Source organism: Cheilinus undulatus, linkage group 3 (genome assembly GCF_018320785.1).
Source record: "Cheilinus undulatus linkage group 3, ASM1832078v1, whole genome shotgun sequence".
Taxonomy (NCBI): Eukaryota; Metazoa; Chordata; class Actinopteri; order Labriformes; family Labridae; genus Cheilinus; species Cheilinus undulatus.
Genome location: NC_054867.1, coordinates 27155390 through 27174933, shown reverse-complemented (window position 1 = coordinate 27174933; position 19544 = coordinate 27155390). Strand labels below are relative to the sequence as shown.

Below are 19544 nucleotides of genomic sequence, written 5' to 3'. Positions count from 1 at the left end.
TGGACTCTCCAGATACAGGTGAGACACAGTCACTGCCCCCAGTGATCCCAGTTTCACAAATTGTGTGACTACTAGCACCAGTTGGCTGGTGAATTTGGTCAGTCACTTTAAAGGGGGTGAATACTTCTGCTGTCACTTATTTTTCCTTTCATATTTTTCTTTAATTGACATTACTTTGTAGATATCTGTTTTACTTTGACACTGAAGAGTTTTCTTTTGTCAAAAAGCCAAATTAAATTGACTATGAGGGATTTATAAAATCAATAAAAGGGTAAACCATCCAAGGGGGTCGATACTTTTCATAGGCACTGTACATGTCAACACTATGTGTATTTGAGACTTGAGAAACCTGCTTCAGTGCTGGTGTTGAAAAATGCCCATCAAGATATGCTGCCAATCAGCTCTGTGCACATCTGTGCATGTGTCTTTCTGTGCTTGGAGCATTTTTTGATAAGGATTGTTTACCTATCAAGACACACTTTCCCTTCCCTTACAGTGCAAATGCAGTGAGCACTGGTATTACATTTACTGTAGTGTCTCTGAACTGTGTGCTTGGTTTGATAGGGGTTATTCATCGATTGAGTTGCTGGTCCCCTTAAATCTTAAATAATATAACACAAACTTACTTTCTAGACTCTGACATTGCGTTTGTAGTGAGTAATGGTTTGGTATGAAATAAAGGGATAAAGGGAACTGGTGACCTCTGCTGTTGATTTGCATTACTGTCATTGTTCAACAAAGCAGCACATCTTTACAGAGAGCCAAGCTTTACATCACGATACACCACAGCTTTTGATGAAAAAGTGAGGTGAAACTGAGCCTCATCCACCAATATCCTCTTAAGATTTTTCTTAAATTTGTTCTAAAAACATTCAAAGAAAAATCTGTCAGATTCATATGTGGTCTTTAAATGCTGACTGCTGACTTTACATGCTGTTCTTAAATAGATGACTGCCATGTGCTATAAGCTGGAAGCTTGTGCACATTTTCCCTAGTTAGTATTGAAAAATGCCCTTTTGATGGAAAACAATGGCATGAGACTGCAGGATTGTGTGCAAGCATGAAAAAAAAAAAAACTGTCTCTTTAAACAAAGACCTGATTTTTTTTCTACTTACCTTGTCTGGGTCAAGCGTGAAGTCCACATCTAGCAGCTCCCCTGCATCGTCATCAGGTTCGCCCTCGTAGATCTTGTAGGCGGGGTTCCCGATCTCAACATTCATAGCCCCGTTGGTCATCCTTTGGTGCTGGAAGCCTTTAGCCCTGCAAGAAAACATAAACAACAAAGGTCATATGTTTTTGTCTTAGTTAAGGTTGAATGAGCCTAAACAGGGCAGGCAGGGACACAGCCACATTATCACACATGACTCTCACCACCATCCAGGCTGAGGAAAAAAAGCCACAGCACAGCACAGAACACAGAACCAGCATTCAAATAGCGCACAACAAATCCACAAATAGTGGACCTGGATTTCAAGTTGAGAATGCAACGCACTTTTCTTTAAAATCACAATAAATCCAAAGTATAGCTGAAATGCTGGACCTTTCACATTGCATTTTCCAATCTGAGTTTGGAAGAATGCTGTTAACCATCTCTACCACAATACAAACCACAGCACAAAACACCAAATACAATATAATGGACACCACTATGGCAGATCTACACAACTGATTAGTGCATACACAGATCTATTTAATGCTTCTTTTCAATAGATCGGCACTGCAGCCACTCTGAAGAGGGCTGTCAAACAGAAGAGACTCTGATCGTCTGAGAGAATGGTGCAACATTCACCACAGGACCAAAACACTGCACAGCAACCAAGACTTATGGGTACAGCAGAAACAGAGAAAGAGAGAGAGAGAGAGAGCAGAAGAATGCAGAATCAAATGAGGTTATGGAAGAAAGTAGAGTGTAACCCTGGCAACAGTTACCGCAAACGCCTGGAGCCGGTTTTGCCGGGCCGGCTAGACCTGAGGAGCAGAGGAGATGTCATTACAGGAAGGAGAGGAAAAGTGTAGACGAGTGGTAGGAAGGGAAGAAGGAAGAAAAAAAGAGGTCTTTAATGTAGGTTGTTTTTAACAGTGTTGCTGTAACTCACCCTCTGATCCGTCTTCTGTACCAGAACAATGCCCCTGCAGCTAGAAGAATCAGCAGCAACAGCAGCAGGACTGGGATTACGATGGAGGCTGTTCCTGTAAAAACACAAATCCTATTAGAGTTGTCCTAAATTATTTCAATGCAGAAAATTCAATTAATGATGCAAAAGTCAACTTACGTCCACCTGAACCTGGTTCAACACCAGTGCTGGCTACAGACTCACAGCGAAGCCCTTCCCATCCTGGTGAACATCTACACGGACAATCACAGGGAGAGAAAAAGGACATATCAGTACAAAACAATACATTGTTGTAGTAAAGAACCACATTTCTTACTTTTACTGCTACCTTTCCTCATTTTTCTAACCACCTTTTCTCACCATCTGTTAAATTTTTTTGTCACCACCTGACTAGCTGATTCAACTCACCTGATCCATCCCTATTTAAAATTCTCGCTCCCTTTAATTTTTCTAATCTTCAGATGAGATGGCAGTCAGGAAACAGGAATTCATCTTTTTCAGTCATATTGGTTTGTCTTTAGGAACTTTTGGTTGTGTCACCTTTTGAACAAAGTGGCTTGCAAATATACTGTAGTTCAATAAAACTAACTAAAACTTCAAATCATTTTAGTTACCTGGAAAAAATAAAAACCAAGCTCTAAAGAAGAACAAAAACTCACTGAAACTTAATTCTGTGCTTCCAAAACTAACTAAAATAAAGTTAAAGACAACATTTCCTGAGTTTTAGTTGTGACAGCACAGGCTGAGTGACATGTACACCCAAGTCTGGAGAGAGTAAAATCACCCGATTTGATTGAAGAAGACTTCACACAATGGTAGGTTTAGGTCTGGAGTTGTATACAAACATCAAAATTGAGTGAATAATATGAAAAGTGAAGAGCCCTTTGGGTTCTCCCCTCTGACAAGTATCCAATATTGCTGAAAGAACTTAAACTAACACTTAAACTAATAAAAGCTGAACTAAAACCAAGCATTTTTGCAGAATAAAAACTAAACTCAACTAATGAACTAACAGTAAAAACAAATTCAAACTAAACTGAAATTAAGGATTTATTTCAGTCTGTTTCATTACAAGCAAAATCTATCCACAGGAGCTTTAATTAAGCTTGCAGTATTTTTTTTATTCATATTTCTTGTAGAAAACTGATACTCATTTGTACTTTGCTTCTGAATTTAACTATTAGTGTTATCTGTCTGTCAGATAAGAAAAACATAATATGTTTCCCCTTTATTTACATGAAAGTCTTTGACTATGTTCAAAGCATCTGAGATTTCCCCTTATGATGGTCAACCTTCAAAATCAAACCCTCCCACTCCATTATTGCAGACAATTATTTTCAAATGGCAGATTTAAAATTCTCTGCTGTAAAAATCCTTTTCTTAAAGATTTCCACTTAAATAATTTATTTTTGTGTCATTTTCAGTATTTTCTACCCTACATTACGCATATCCATCTGTAGTTTCTTCTGAACAATGGTATTTAGGTGTTTTTTTTTTTTTTTGGTAATTTTGTGTCTTTTGAGTGTGGTTTTCATGTCAGTCAATTACAGATTTCTCGCCACAGACATGCTTTTGTGTTTCCATACTCTGCTGTGTGTTTTCTGTAAAAACAGACTAAATTTGAAATGTTCTGGATAAAAATGTTGCTTCTTACTTGCACTCTGGAAGCCACGTTAGAGGGTTAATGGAGCACTGGCCATTTGCACAGTACTCATTTGTATCACACGTGTAACAGCTGGGCTGGATTCTCCCATTCGAGCAGCTACAGAGAACAGAAAATATTACTACCATGGGAAAACAATGAATAATCTGTATTTGTTGGTGTGTTTTTGTGTGTTCTCTTACCGGCAGGTGAAATCTCCTGTAGATGTAAAACTATTGCTGGGGATACACTCTCCGTCTCGACAGTAGTGACACTTGTCGACCTCACACTTGCTGCCTGTGTACTGAGGCAGACAGCGACACAGTTTGGAGCCATTTTCCCTCTGCAGACACGTCCCTTTGTTCTGGCAGTAATCTTCACAGCTCCCTGCACACACAAACACACAGATAGGTGTGAGGGGAATGCTTACCAGACGCATTGAGGGGAGTTTGATTTTATTTGTGACTGTACTTGATGTTTCTGAGGGGAACACTCACTGTATTGGCATTGGTCACCCTGGAAGTCTGCAGGGCAGCGGCAGGTTGGCTGGTTTCCTGCACTGACTGTGCAGTTGCCTCCATTTTTGCAGTAATCCTTGCAGGTGCGTAGGTTACAGTTATGTCCTGTAAAACCAATAAGGCATCGACAGGTAGGAGAACCTGTGGAGGGAAAGACATGCATGAAGAGGATAATCAGAATCAGCTGTATTATATTCATCCATGGGTAGAAGAATTTGGTTGTTTCAGTTGCTCTTATGCAGAATATATATCCAGTATGCACTGTTAAGGTATTTCAGTGAATATTTCAAATTTGTGTAAATAAAAAGAAGATTATACCCCGGTTAAAATTGTATGCAAGTTTCTGTTCTGTAAACTGATAAGAGGCTCAGTGGGATGATAAGAAAGACAGGATATGCCATACAACTGGGAAAAAAGCATAAAGGTGGCCTGCAAAGATACTTATACTCTGTATAGCACAACAAAACTGTTTAAGCACTGCTGAATATAAATTACATTACTAGCATGAGACAAAACACAAAAACTCTTCTTTTACCGGTTGGGGAGGGTGTGCATGTGCCTCCATTCTTGCAGTAGTCTCTGCACTGATCAATCTCACATCGATCTCCTCCATAGTTTGGCTGGCAGCGACACTTAGACTGCTTGTGTGCGTTCAGGAAACAGCTGCCACCGTTCATACACTGCACCAAGCAGGGGCCACTTGGGGGCGCTGTGGATGGTTGAGCGTTTAAGTTCATGAGGAAGATTTAGCTGCTAGTGTCTGTGTACAGTCTGTGCTTGGAAATGTGTGTTAACTCACAGATAGGAGACAGAGTGGGAGGGGGCAGCTCCACACATGTGCCGTTGTCCAGCGTGCGCCCATTAGGACAGATGCAGACAGGTCCGCTGGGGCTCAACAAACACAGCCACTCACATTTCTTCCTGTCACAAGGATTAGTCACTGGAAAAGACAGGGAGAGGAATTAGAAATAAAGAAAGTATACTTCCATTTTAAGATTTTCCTCTAAGCTGTCTGTGTTTAACTGTAAATGTTTTTACTCACTCTCAGGTTGTTTGTAGCGGTGGTACAGGACTATATCTGTGGCGTGGTTCATTCCAGTGGTCAGGTTCTCAATGGGACCTTTACCAAACTTGTTCACTCTGAAGACATAGTTGTTGGTGTAGGTGACGCCATAGATGAAGTCCTCAAACACATCAATGCTGAATGGGTGATTTAGTTCTGAGTAATAACAGAGGAAACTTTATGGAGGATTCACTGAAAGTAAACATTACACATATATATATATATTTACACATGGATGAACATATGTAGGTGTATGCATTAGTTTGTGTTCTCACTGAAATTCTGATTGTTCTCTTTTTTGTCTTATTGAAAGGTGAGGTCCCTTGCATAAGCCTGATGGCTTCTAGACCTCTCCTGACACATTTTTTTAGATACGTTTTTTTTCTTATTCAATTTTATGTAATCCTATATGTGCGCAAATTCATTAAATAAATAAATAAATAAATAAATAAAATCATATCATTACATAAAAATTTCCATATTATCTGCCATCTACAAATTGCAGCACTATGTCCTCACTATGAACATTTTTACTGAAGACAGCTCTGTTTCTCTGATAAGGGTTCTAGGGACCTGAGTGGTTCAAAGGAGAGCTTTAGAGATTAAGATTTACTTAAAATGTGAGTTTGAAAATATCAGTCTATATTATCTATGACAGTGGTTCCCGACCTTTTTTCCTTTGAGCTCCCCCTAATTGTATCTAAGAAAACAGACACAAAAATGGTGCCTTGAAGCCAAAGTTAACATAAATTTTAATATTTTTTGTGTTGATCCAAACAAAGTAGCCCTAAACAAAAAAATATTTTACCCAAAAAACACTGTATTAAATATTTATAAGTGGTATACCATGATTTCTGTTAATATGTGCAAATCTATCTGACCTTCTGTCCTGATGTAACTTAGTTTACCTCTTACATGTGGAAAAAATGCTTCAACTATAAATCACTTCTAGCTTTCCTGAAATGTTGCCTGATGAAAATCAGTGTTTTTTTTAAGCCAAAGCATTCTGCTAAAGGAATGAATGAAGCACCTGTTGAGGCATATGTTTACTCTCCTTGCTGTGATTGCACATGCCTGCCAGCATGTGCTTGTATAATGTGGTTTTGAAAACATCTGGCGGAAATACTGTAAAATTTGGGGAGGGATTGACGGTATTAACACAAGAATACCACCCAATCCTAGTGTGAATGTGTATAAATGCACATGGATGGAATAGTCAATTCTGATGGCAACTACAAAGAAGTCTTTGCCATCAGAATGGAAGTGCAAGCTGGTGTAAAATTGACTTTTGGTAGTCATCAGACAACCAGAAAAGAAACTTTACTATATAACAAGGAAAGAGGTTTTTGTTTAAAAAAAAGGATACAGCCAACTCAACCAAAAGAATGAAAGAACAAAGTGAAAACAGCCTAAAAACCAAAGCAGCCTCTATGGAAGCTCTTTACAATTGGCTCCACGCTTTGTATTTTTTGTAATGTAAAGAACTTAATACTACTATATTTACCCTTGTTCATGGGATATTTGCACAAAACAATATTTCATAGGGTGTACTTCTTAAAAAGTGTTTGATTACAACACAAATGATGCCAGCGTAAGTGTTTGCTACTCAACTGTTGTTGATGCTGTTCACAGCCACGACTGCATCGCTGCCATTCAGCCTCACACTGCAGATCTGGGAGAGTTTAGCATCAGCCCAGTACAGACGCTCATTAAAGTAGTCCACCGCTAGACCTTTACAAACAGAGAGAAGTATTAGAAAAGGTTTGGAAGATTTAAGAAAAACATTTATATTTAATAATATTATTGCGGTTGTTTTACCAGTTGGCCACTGGATGTTTTCCTCAACCAGCGTCTCTCTCATGGTCCCGTCCATAGCAGCTGTTTCAATCTTTGGATGGTTCCCCCAGTCTGCCCAGTACATTTTCCTAAAGAGGATTATATGAGTTAACACACCATTTACTGCTGCTGTTAATGCCTTTAAACATTTGCTTTCTTTCTGTGTTCTACTAAGTTAGTAAGCTGGCTAAGTTTACATATGTCCCCAGCCCTTAGTCTCCTTAGAACCACTTACCCTCTCTGGGGGTCCACTACAATGGCATAAGGCTCATCGATCATGCCTGAGATCAGAGTTTTTCGATGCCGTCCTCCACCTAGCTGGGCAACCTCGATGACATCTCGACCAGAGTCAGTCCAGTATAAGTTCCCTGCGACCCAGTCCACAGCAATGCCCCGGGGCATCTTCAGATCAGGAATCTACACAGCAGGAGAAGAGAAATACCTCTTTGACATGCCAAATATGGATACAGAAGATTTCTAGGCTTGTTTTAGATAGATTCTGCCAATGCACAAGCAGAAACACATTAAGGGTTCCATACTCACCTCCACGTTAGTAACCCTGGAGTCACTTTGCCGACGGTTACGGTTGCTATTTGGTGAGGAGGAAGATGAAGGTAGATCATAGGATGAAATGCGTCCTGTGTGCCAGTTTGTCCAGTAGATGCGGTTGGTCTTGACATGTAGATCCATAGCATCAATGCGCACATTGGCGTCACCCTGGAAGATCTGCTCATAGCGCCAGTTAGGCATTGAAGGGTCGAGGCTGCGGATCTCGTTGTCATCAGCAATGTAGAGCACTTGTCTGGGAGCTGGAGATGAAGAGCAGGGACAAGAAAACGTTCAGACAGTTGTGCAAAACTCAGGGTACAGAATTAATACAAGAGGTACACTTCTTCTGGGGGGGGATTCATGCTCTCTTTCTGTCCTGGAATCACAACACTGAGTCTGTTTGGATGGGTCACATCTAGACACTGCAGTTCTACTCCATTCTTCTTTGCAAAACTGCTCAAGCTCTGTCAGGTTGATCGAGCAACCTCAAATTTCCCATTGGACTGAGGTCTGGGCTTTGACTCAGCCACTCCAGAACACTCCCCTTTGTGTCTTTAAACAATTTCTCTGTTGCCTCCTCTGTATGCTTGAATCATTGTCTTGCTGGAAAATAAATATTCTCCCAAGGATTTCTGCCACATTCATTTTACTCTCTGCCTTTACAAGCCTTCCAGGGCTGGCTGCAGAGAAGCATCCCCACAGCATGATGCTGCCACTGTGCTTCACAGTGGGAGTGATGTGATGTGCTGAGTTTGGTGTCCGCCAAACATGGTGGACGGTCAAAAATACCATTTTGGTCTCATCAGAACAGAGAACTTTCTTCCACTTGACCATGGAGTCTCCCGCATGCCTTTTAACGAACTCTAGTTGAGATTTAATGAGTTTTCTTCAACACTGGCTTTCTCTTTGCCACTCTCCCATAAAGCTTTGACTGGTGAAGAACCAGGGCGACAGTTGTATGTAGAGTTTCTCCAGTCTCAGCTGCTGAAGCTTGTTACTCCTTCAGAGTAGTCATAGGTGTCTTGGTAGCCTCTCTCACTAGTCTTTGTCTGGCACATTCACTCAGATTTTAGGATGGCCTGATTTAGGCAGATTTACACCAGTGTTATATTCCTTCCATTTCTTGATGATGGATTTTACTGAACTCTGGGGGATGCTCAATGCCTTGGACATCTTTTGGAGGGTTCTTTTGTTTTCATGGTGTAATGGTATCCATAAATCCTGATTAACCAGTGACTGGGCCTTCCAGACACAGGTGTCTTTAAATTACAATCATTTGAGACACACTGACTGCACTCAGGTGATCCCCATTTCACTAACTGTGAGACGACGTGCACCAGCTGGCTTGACCTCTGTTGAATTAGGTCAGTCACGTTAATAGGGTGAATATTTATGCAGTCACTTGTTTTACATGACATGTTTTTGTTAAATTTACATAACTTTGTAGAAATCTGTTTTCATTTTGACATTAAGGAGGGTTTTTAGTTATTTTTCAGTTAAAAAGAAAATTATGTTGGCCATAGTTTATTTAGAAAATCAATAAAAGGGTAAAACATCCAAGGGAGTGAATACTTTTAATAGGCAATGTAGCAAATTATAGCCTGGGTATCACCTGGCCATGCCTTGGATTAGCCACATGATTTTGTTAAGTTAGTATGTAATGAGAAAAAAATACAACTGAAAAAAAAAACAGACTAAAGCTAAGGAAATGAACTAATTTTAAAATGTAGGAAATCTAAAGACAGATGTTTGCAGTAAAACAATAATACTAAAGTGAAATGTTGTAAAATGTTGCACCTTGTAAAAACATAGATAAAGACATGTTTAGAACATGGGTTACTTGTAGTTGAGGTACCCACCATCAGCTTTGCAGGTGTCGTTGATCCTGATGAAGTACTTGTGGCAGCTGCACTTGTGGGAACCCTTGGTGTTGTTGCAGATGTGGGAACAGATACCAAACTGCTTACACTCATTCTTATCTGTAAAACACCACAAGAGCTCATGATTCACATGTCCTCATTTTCAGTCCTCAAAAACAGATTTTAATTAAAAAAAAAAAAAAAAAAAAGAAAGTGAGCAGATAGAACTATACCTTCACATCTGTTGCGCCCATTGGACTGGAAGCCAGGTTTGCAGGAGCAGAATGAGTCTGTGCCGTTCACCACGCAGTGAGCTTCATCTCCGTCTCCACACACTGTCCTGTTGCTACGGCAGTCATTCAGCTCCGTATCTGCAAGCAAACAGATACATTTATGGTCACACTCATCGACATGTGGGTGTAAACTATCGTTAAGGTGACTGTCTTGAGACACAACACACCCTTCTTGTTGCAGTTGATTTCATCAGAACCATAGTCCTCACAGTCGTTGAAGTAGTTGCAGCGAAGCACGGAGCTGATGCAACGACCATTGGCGCACTGGAACTCGTCTTTTTGACATATTGGTTTAGAGGGAGGCAGCTCTGAGGAGTGACAGAGAGGTTAGGACCCTAAATATTATACCCAGAAGTCAGCTTAGTCCATGATAGGAAGTTAGATCCCATTACAGCATTGATACAACACAATCTTTAATTATAAAGATGATTTTAAGGTTAGCTAGAAAGCCTCCATCTGTCCTTGTTCTCAGAGCAAACAAACTCACGGCAGTTGGTTTCATCGCTGTTGTCTCCACAGTTGTTGACACCATCACAGCGCTTTGATAATGGCAGACATACACGATCATTATGACAGCGAAACTGCCTTGTTGGTGGACACTGGAATTTAGCTAAAGAGACAGAAGAAGAGAAACACTCAAAAAGAGAGAAAGCTGGATTCAAACATGGGGAAATACTGTATTTCCTCTAGTTCTTATGAAGCTTTTCAAATAAAATCTTACCACACTCCTCTGGATTCTCATCTGAGTTGTCTCCACAGTCGTCCTCGCCGTCACACCTCCAGCTCAAAGGTTTGCAAAGAGTGTTGTTGCACTGGAATTCATCCAGGGGGCAGTGTCTACCCACTAAAATACAACAGTCAAAGAAGAATATACACGTTTGTATATTAACAGTATAATCTGGTGCTAACTAATCCTCCTCTTCACATGTGTTTCTTACCACCACTGTCACATTTCTCCTCATCACTGCCATCCACACAGTCAGCGTCAGCATCACACCTCCAGCGGATTGGGATGCAGTGGCCATTTTTGCACTGGAACTGATCACTGTCACACTTCACATCACAGCCATTCTGGACAAAAAGAAACACTTATTTTGTTAGTGCCTCAAATCTGTTAAATTTAAAGCAGATTGTTGATCAGGAGAGAAAAGGATGATAATACCTCGTCCGACCCATCAGCACAATCATGGTCCCCATCACACTTCCAGCGTCCGGCAATGCAGCGCCCGTTTGTGCAGGCGAACTCGCTCTCTGAGCACTGACGTGGCACTGAGGACAGAAAAAGGCAGCTTAGAAGAGCGTGATTCAGTACAGATGGAGAGAAGTGGAAGGGAGCAAGAAGAGGTGGAAGGGAAAGAGTAAAGATAGGAGGGAGAAGAGCTCAAAGAATACGCCGTGCTCTGTTTAAATCAGACAATAAATCAAACAACAAGGCAGATAATTCCAATCACAGGATTGACATATGGGGAACAGAGGTTGGGATGGAACAACAGTCTGGATCTTATGGAGCGGAGGAGCTAAAGGAGCCGGAAAGACTATAAAGGAAAGGAACAAAAACAAGCTGGGGACACTGGAAATACTGGGGAAGCTGAGGATGTAGACGGTGGAGCTGAAAGTGTGAAAACACCTACCTCTGGCTCACATCGACAGGCCAGTGTGAAATGCAAAATAGACATGAGATGATGTGAGATGTGCTTATGGGCAGAGAACCAATTAACGCAAAAAGAAATCAAAAGTTTAAACCGACAGACACACAGTGAAATGTGATACATCGCTTACCAATATAAGCCTCTGGAATCTAAACAGTAAATACAGCTCAGGAAATAAACAAGACCACTGCAAAGTATGCAATTTCTTCTATTCAAAGGTTTTTCCTAGTATAAAATTAATATTCTTAGTTTTCATTGTTTACATTTTATCCCAACTTGGAAATAAAATTTAGGCATTTAGGTATTTTATTTGCAAAAAGACAACTGGTAAGAACAAAAAAAAGATGCAGTCTATAGGTAGAGAGATTTAGAGGATATTTTGAGTGTTTTATTTCTTTTTATAAACGAGTGTTAAAAATGATTCCACCAGAAACTAATATCTTAGCTCTTCCAAAGTAAAAAAAAAAACAGATTGTCAAGAAACAGATTTCAAAAATACTCTACCAAAGTATATGAACGTATTTGCTCTCAATGTATCATTTTCCTGTCTATTTTGACCACCAACTGCTCATGGTGCACGGAAAAAAGAGACAAACATCGAATCTCAAAATTTGTGGGACTTGCATATAAGCTGGTTAAGTCAAAGTATGGTGAGGAGCGCTCTGGCCAAGTCATGTCACACTACCAGTGTAGACCAAACAAGGCCGCCTCCTAGTGAGTTTAAGCTCAAATTTACTCAAAATGCAGTTATCTAGTGAGTTTTTGTTCAATATACATATGAGAGATACAAATATCTATCCAATGAGGTGAATTTGTCTGAACATGCAGGGTTCCTTTTAAGAGATGACGGTGAAATATTTTAAGTACAAAGACAAAAAATACTTAGAATAATTGTGTACTGTTCACTTAAAACTAAACAATGTGTTCAATCAACTTAGAGGAACAGAACTGAAATAGCTATTTTGGATTTTGAAGGTAACACAACTCATCTTTTAAACCTTCAACTGTTTGGTCTTACAGTACAGGAAGCCAATCATTAACATCTGTTTTGGGCCTGTCCTAAAGTCAACAGGTTCTGATTTGATATCCACCATTTATTAACGAGTATATTTGGGACAAACTAGACTTTTAACTATAAGCAACTTTTGTTTGAATCTAACTGTCATCTACAAATAAGAAAACTAAGTACTTGTTTGCAGTATTAATGCCTGGAAGGCAAGAACAAAAAAAGGTGCAAGCCAGCAGCTCCAACTATAGAAGACTCTTATTATGTATTTTATAAATATATGTAATAGAATGGATCCCCTTCGTACAGTTTATGGTCAGATATTTAAGTAAATCTGTATTCTGTATTCTAGTTGTAAGACACAGTACAGATAACTGTATAAATACCAGATACAATGATATCTTACATATCAGTTCTTTAAAAATATTTTTTCATTACTTTTCCTTTTATTATTTCCTCTTTTCCTCTCTTTCTCTCTTTTTTCCATCAGATCCCCTTATCATAACATTTCTTCTTCATATCACATTTTTTACCCCAATATCTAAGTATAAATTGTCTCTCTCCTAATTGTTCTTCTTTTCCCCCTCAGTATTGATGTACTGTAGTTATATATTGTAAAAGAACTACTATGTGACACTGACCGCACAAGAACGCCAGAAAAATAAAAAGAGGGCTCATACAGGAGGTCATTTCACCAGTCACTGTGTTAAAGTCTATTATGCATGCTTAAAAAGAAAAACAAAAAAAAACAAAAACAAAAACAAAAAATAAATGAATGAATAGGATCTTGTTTCACAGAATTATTCAAAGTTTGAGAAATACTGCATTTAACTGTTGGCTTAAGTTGTCATTTTCTGCAGATAAAACACCTCCGTGAGAATATTTTATTTGGAGGTTCTTAAGCTGGGAAATATGTATGTTGAATGCATTGAATTAAAAAAAAGTTTGTTTTCATCAAAAACAAACCTATGCACAGTACAACCAGGGATAAATAAACTTTTGCAGTGGTTTCCCAATTTTTCCTGTAGCTTTATGCTTTTATGTTTCGTTTTATGGTTTTCCCCGAAAAAGGCGTTGGTTGTTTGGTGTAAAACCAGTGAGGACCTACCACACTTGTCTTCATCAGAATTATCTCCACAGTCGTTGTCATAGTCGCACTGCCAGCGGCCCGGCACACAGCGATTGTTCTTACAGCGGAACTGGTACGGCTCACACGTCCGCTCATCTGGACATCAAACAGAAATAATTAACATTAGCATGGCTGTGTGCCCATTCTTCTTTCCTTATATTTCACATCAACCCCATACTTACCACACTCCTCTTTGGGTTCATCTGAAGCATCTCCGCAGTCGTCCTCTCCATCACACTTCCAGCGTGCGGGTATGCAGCGGCCGGAGTCCTTACAGCGGAACTCGTCCACCCCACAGGTCATCTGAGCTGTGAAAAAAAGAATAGACAGGATCAAAAATCAAGATTCAAGGTATTTAGAGTCACCCTTAAAAGGGTTTAAACATGTTGCAGGGTAGGTTCTATTTAAAAGGGTCAATACTAAAATCAAAACACAAAAAAAAAATAGAAACAAATTAAGCAGCAAATAAAAAATGTAAGAGGGTTTTGGCTAATAAAGGTAACAGCACAGTGGAAAAGTGTCCAGTAGACAATAAGCAGTTATACATACCCACAAAATACAGGACACATTATTATAAAACATTTAAAGACATGAAATAAGATCTAGGATTTATCCAGCACAGTTGTTTCTTACTGCAGTTGGCAGGCTCATCAGATCCATCCACACAGTCGTTGTCCCTGTCACACACCCACACTCGTGGGATACAGCGCTTGGTGATAGCACACTGGAACTGGTTTGGGGCACATGTCACTTCCGCTGCAGAAGAGACAGACAAGTACTCCTCTTAATACTTAGAATTATAAAGTTAAACAAGTAAAAGTGACTACATTTCTAAAGGCTCTGCTGTCTTTATAATACAATGCTTATTCTGCTAAAGGTGCTAAAATGTTAATTTTGACCTCAGGAAGGCCTGATTGAACAGGTCATGTTATTTTCCTCTGTGCAGCTCAGCAAATGTCATGGCAATTATATTATGCAACATCATTTAGCCTGAGGGTATCCCCAAAGGAAAGGTCAGGAATGGACAGGCAACCTCTAAGGAGTATGAAAGTGTTCAATTTTCTATCTGCTCAGTAGATTTTAGGATTTAGTATGTAAGTAGAAACTTTAGCTAGAGACTGGGGAGAAAAGGCATGCTGAGGGGTCAATATAAACAGCTGGGTTAATCCTGTTTGCACAAAATTAAGTCCAGTTTAAAATTAAACAAAACTAGTTCAAAATGAACAAAATACTGGTACTGTTTTAACAAAAATCAAAATCGTTACACTGCTTCAAAAAAAAACCAAAAAACAAACAGAATCTTAGGGAGCCAGGAGGGCAAAGAGACTCACGGCAGTCTTTCTCATCCTCGCCCTCGCCACAGTTGTCCTGTCCATTGCAGCGGAAGATGCCAGGGATGCAGCGACTTGGGTGGGAACACTTAAACTGACTTGGCAGGCACACATGGATGTCTAGAGAAATGAGGAGACAAAAAGTGATGTTACCAGACAAAACAGGTAGCTACACCTGAGGATAAGATTTCAATGATGTAAGAGTATCTAAGTGTCTGTACCGCAGTTGGCCTCATCAGAGTTGTCCTGGCAGTCGTTGTCTCCATCACAGATGTAGGCAGGGTTAGTGCAGATGCCTGTACCACACTGGAACTGTCCTGGTCTGCACTTGAATTCAGCTAAATTGACATTACAAAGCACATTATTAACCATAATCAGACAATATAATATAAGACCATATTAAGACCACTTAATTCAGGCTGCATTCACTTACGGCAGTCTGCTGGCTCATCTGAGCGGTCCCCACAGTCATCCTCTGTGTCACACTTCCACCAAAATGGAATGCACTTGTCATTTTTGCAGACGAACTGAAAAGAAATGCAATCATAAAATCAATATTTTAATAAAGGCTATGTCTTCAACAAGAGCATGAATCTAATCTCTAACTCACCTGACTTGCAGTGCAGTTGGACAAGCACTGTCTGCCATCTCCTGCTAAATAGAAGTTTGTGGGACAGGCACATTTGTAGCCGCCTCCAGGTGAGAGCAGACACAGGTTACTGCAGCCGCCATTGTCGATTTGACAGGGGTGGCCAGCCACTGAAGAACAAGGAAATGTTCACATGTAGACATCACACTTAAGCATGTGGTAGAAAAAATATGTGCTGATCGGATGTTACCTTCAGGCTGGCGGTATGGGTGGTAAATGTGGACGTCCATGGGTCTGTGTAAGGTGCTGATCAGCACAGTCTTGTTGATTCCCAAAGTTTTGTGAGCTCTGTTGATGGACTTTGTCTCCCAGTCTGTCCAGTAGATGTACTCCTCAAACAGAGTCATAGCAAAAATGTGGGGGATATCCTGGACCAGGACTACAGGAGTACAAGGAAACCATCAAAAATTTGTAAAAACAATAAGAAATGGTATGAAAATATTACACTTGAGTTTTGTGTATTACCTGTGTGTCTGTTGGATCCATCCAGGCTGGCAAAAGCGATGTAGTCCTCTCGAGCGTCGGCCCAGTAGATGCGATCGTTGACAAAGTCCAGAGTCAGACCATTTGGCCAGGTGATTTTATCCTCCACAATGACACTTCTGTTTGTACCATCCATCCCAATCCTCCCAATATGCGGGCTATCACCCCAGTCTGACCAGTACAAGTACCTGTTGGGAACATGCCTTATTAGTTAGACTGTTGGTCTCAGTAACATAAACTTTAACACCTCCTAGCTTCTAAATGTCTTGTGGCTGTTAACTTGAACATTAACTATCAAGCTGACAAAAAAAGAGGCCAAAGTCCCTCAGACTTAAAGTCTTTCTAATAACCAGCAAAGGGCAACTACACAAGTACACTCAAATAACATAATCTGTTTCAAATACATTTCAGATTTCCATCCATTTCAGTCAAGTAATTCTGACTTAAACCAATAAATACCTCTTATGTAATTAAACTGAATAAAATTTAGATAAGTTGACTGCGAATTTAAATAAATATGGATCAGATCATAGAATTTACATAATTTAGTTAAATTGGGTCTATGTAATATAGTAATTCGACTACAGCTTGTACAGGGCTTTGCTAGTTGTTCTTTCACACCGCAGGTCACACCTATCCATTTATATGGTCCATTCACAGCATTATCACCACTCTATGCATGCGTTGTGCTGTGCTGCAACACAACACATGCCACCATTGGTGCAGCATAGTGAGACAGCCATCAGCATGTTTTGCTCTAGCATTATGAGCCGTTGGGTAACTTCGCTGAATATTTCCCACTCATTCTGTTTTAATTAAATACAGTAAACAGGTCAAATGTGTGATATCTACTCTCTTAGTTTGATGGCTGTAATAACAGCAACATACGAGTATTCTCACTGAGCCCAGCGCTGCAGTGTTTCATTTTAAAACTGTTTAAAGGGGTATCTAACTCATGATTCACTTATTGAAGTCCATGATGATTCAAAGAACAAGGCTGTGGCTTTTCAACTTGTCTTTAAGCAGACGCTTTCATCCAAAGCATCATAAATCTGAAAGATAAACAGGTGTTCATGGCATTGTCCCAGGGTCCACACTGGATATTGTTTTGTACTGGATTTCCAGCCAACAGGTCAGAGAAAAGGGGGCAAAGTGACTAACTGCTGCATTCAAGTGCAAATACTCTTCTTCTTTTGTTAAACCTGCCGACAAGGAACAGAAACATGCTGCCACCTACTGGTCAAACCTTTATGAAACCCAATCTCATTTGTTTTATGTGTTTCATTAGAATAAAGACTGAAAATATGTGTAAATGAGAAAAATCCAGTACATTTGCTCTTATAATACTTACAATGGTAAAAAAATAAACATTATTTGGAGTGTCGTGAATATAAGTCCAGTTCCATATATAAAAATGAGGAAAATACTCTTCTGAGCTGTTTCATCACATCTGTACCAAAGGTTATTATGGTTAACTAAAACTAATAAATTAACCAAAACTAAAATGTAAAAATCATTTTGAGTTAACTGAAACAAAAACTAAAAAAACATAGCTTTACAAAATGAAGTTGGGTTGTGTCACTCTTACCCGTAGCGTACATCCACAGCCACCGCACGTGGCTCTCTCAGTCCACTGTTGACGAGAACTGCCCGGTACGCTCCGTTCAGCTTTGAAACCTCAATGGTGTCCCGCCCTTTATCACACCAGTACAGGTTTCCTCCCACCCAGTCCACTGCCAGACCATCAGGGTTGCTGAGTGATGTGCGATGGAGAACCTGACAAAAAGCAGGAATGAATCTGAATCTTTTGCATCTCAATTATAGTTAATTATTTTACCAAGATTGTCCCTACAGCAAACATAGAACTGTTTCATCATTTTAAGTGAAAGTAAAGAGAAGATGAAGATTTAAATGAAGTTCACTATCTACTTTGAATAAGGTTCTTTACTACATACCTGTACATCACTGCCGTTGATGTGCATGCGTCTGATCATACTGCCTTGTGTGGTCACATCCGTCCAATAAATCATCTGCTGGCGGTAGTCAAAGTCCAGAGCCACAGCATTGTTCAAACCCTGTCAAAGCACAGGAGATGGTTCATCTCAGCCAACTAAAAACCTCTGCAGCGTCATTTGCAGGACTTCTTCCCTGACTATTATCTACAGGCTCTTACCTGTTTGAGCAGTGTGTAGTTGGAGCCGTCTAAGTTGAGCTTTCTCAGGTAGTAGCGATTGGCAAAGATAAGGAAGGGTTCCTCCTCTGCAGGGAGAAAGGCATTACATCTGAGTAGCTTTACTTTAACAAATAACTGAAGTCATTAATCTTTTGTTATCCTTACCAGAGGTAGATTTGCAAATGGTGGGGTTTTCAGTGCTAAGCTGGAAACCCTCCACGCACAGACAGTGAAAGCTGCCGTGTGTGTTGATGCAGCGCTGCGTGCAGGGGTAGGTGGTTGTGCACTCGTCTATGTCGACACACGTCTTCCCATCATCCTTCAGACGGAAACCAGGGTGGCATCTGCACTGTGAGGAGGCAAAGCACACACAGAGTCGGTAAAGCAAACAGTGCATACTTATTTAAACTCTATAGATCACTCAAGTCAGAATTTCATGCTGTTCATTTACCTTGAAGCCAATCTTGAGGTCTTCGCAGAGCTGAGAGCAGCCACTTAGTTTGCTGTTCAGACACTCGTTAATAAAGCAGTTCAGCTCGTCTGAGCCATCGCCACAGTCGTCTTGTCGATCACAGAGTAATGTCTCATTGACACAGTTTCCATTATTGCAGGTATAAGCAGTGTCGTTGCATTTCTTTTCTGTTCCATGGAAGAAAGAAATGAGACGAGAAACGAATGAAGTATAAATGTCAACCACTGCAGCTGGCAGAGCTTCAGGATTTTACTTCAGTTGCCAAGAAGTTAATAACAAGTAATAGTGTTTCATCTTTCTGTGTTAATGCGTTCTCTATGTGCTGTATTAAAGTCTGTCCTTTCAGGTGTCTGCATCTTTCTTGCTCGGAGATGTCACATTAAAAATGAGACCTATAAATTACCATGTCTACCTCTCCCAAACAACCTGATTTAAGATACAATACAATACAATACAGCACGATACAAGATCAAGAGAGAAGATTAGATATGAGAATAGAAAGAATGGAAGATGCAATATGATAAAAAGAGAAAAGAAATGAAGATAAGAAACAGTGGGATAAAGAATACAGTACAAACATTATTATACTGTACAATAAGATACCAAACCACAGGATACAATATGATTCAGCTAAAACAATATAAGAAAGGTGAAAGACTGTTTGGAATATTGATAATATAAAAAGTATAAAAAGTATAAAAAGTAAGATATGATGTGATACAATTTGATAGGATACGATATGATGAATAAAGGTTGGTTTATATAAGAGGGTAAGTA

The 19544-nt window shown here is 39.8% G+C and overlaps 1 protein-coding gene across 1 annotated transcript in view; it reads right to left on the bottom strand.

The window, feature by feature from the left end:
* Positions 1-19544, bottom strand: part of LOC121504520 (low-density lipoprotein receptor-related protein 1-like) — a 167294-nt gene that overhangs the window by 2403 nt on the left and 145347 nt on the right. The window contains exons 55-88 of the mRNA XM_041779358.1: positions 18747-18934; positions 18461-18644; positions 18296-18381; positions 18078-18197; positions 17711-17898; positions 16105-16310; positions 15830-16018; positions 15601-15749; positions 15424-15517; positions 15212-15328; positions 14991-15110; positions 14293-14415; positions 13842-13967; positions 13639-13755; positions 11038-11144; positions 10814-10946; positions 10597-10719; positions 10363-10485; positions 10043-10183; positions 9816-9953; positions 9583-9702; positions 7718-7983; positions 7410-7591; positions 7157-7263; positions 6950-7069; positions 5318-5494; positions 5075-5215; positions 4811-4984; positions 4255-4416; positions 3961-4144; positions 3770-3877; positions 2275-2348; positions 2098-2191; positions 1117-1261 (exon numbers count right to left, since the gene is read on the bottom strand). Of these exons, the coding sequence (XP_041635292.1) occupies positions 1117-1261; positions 2098-2191; positions 2275-2348; positions 3770-3877; positions 3961-4144; positions 4255-4416; positions 4811-4984; positions 5075-5215; positions 5318-5494; positions 6950-7069; positions 7157-7263; positions 7410-7591; positions 7718-7983; positions 9583-9702; positions 9816-9953; positions 10043-10183; positions 10363-10485; positions 10597-10719; positions 10814-10946; positions 11038-11144; positions 13639-13755; positions 13842-13967; positions 14293-14415; positions 14991-15110; positions 15212-15328; positions 15424-15517; positions 15601-15749; positions 15830-16018; positions 16105-16310; positions 17711-17898; positions 18078-18197; positions 18296-18381; positions 18461-18644; positions 18747-18934 (4826 nt within the window). The remainder of the gene's footprint in view (positions 1-1116; positions 1262-2097; positions 2192-2274; positions 2349-3769; positions 3878-3960; positions 4145-4254; positions 4417-4810; positions 4985-5074; positions 5216-5317; positions 5495-6949; positions 7070-7156; positions 7264-7409; positions 7592-7717; positions 7984-9582; positions 9703-9815; positions 9954-10042; positions 10184-10362; positions 10486-10596; positions 10720-10813; positions 10947-11037; positions 11145-13638; positions 13756-13841; positions 13968-14292; positions 14416-14990; positions 15111-15211; positions 15329-15423; positions 15518-15600; positions 15750-15829; positions 16019-16104; positions 16311-17710; positions 17899-18077; positions 18198-18295; positions 18382-18460; positions 18645-18746; positions 18935-19544) is intronic.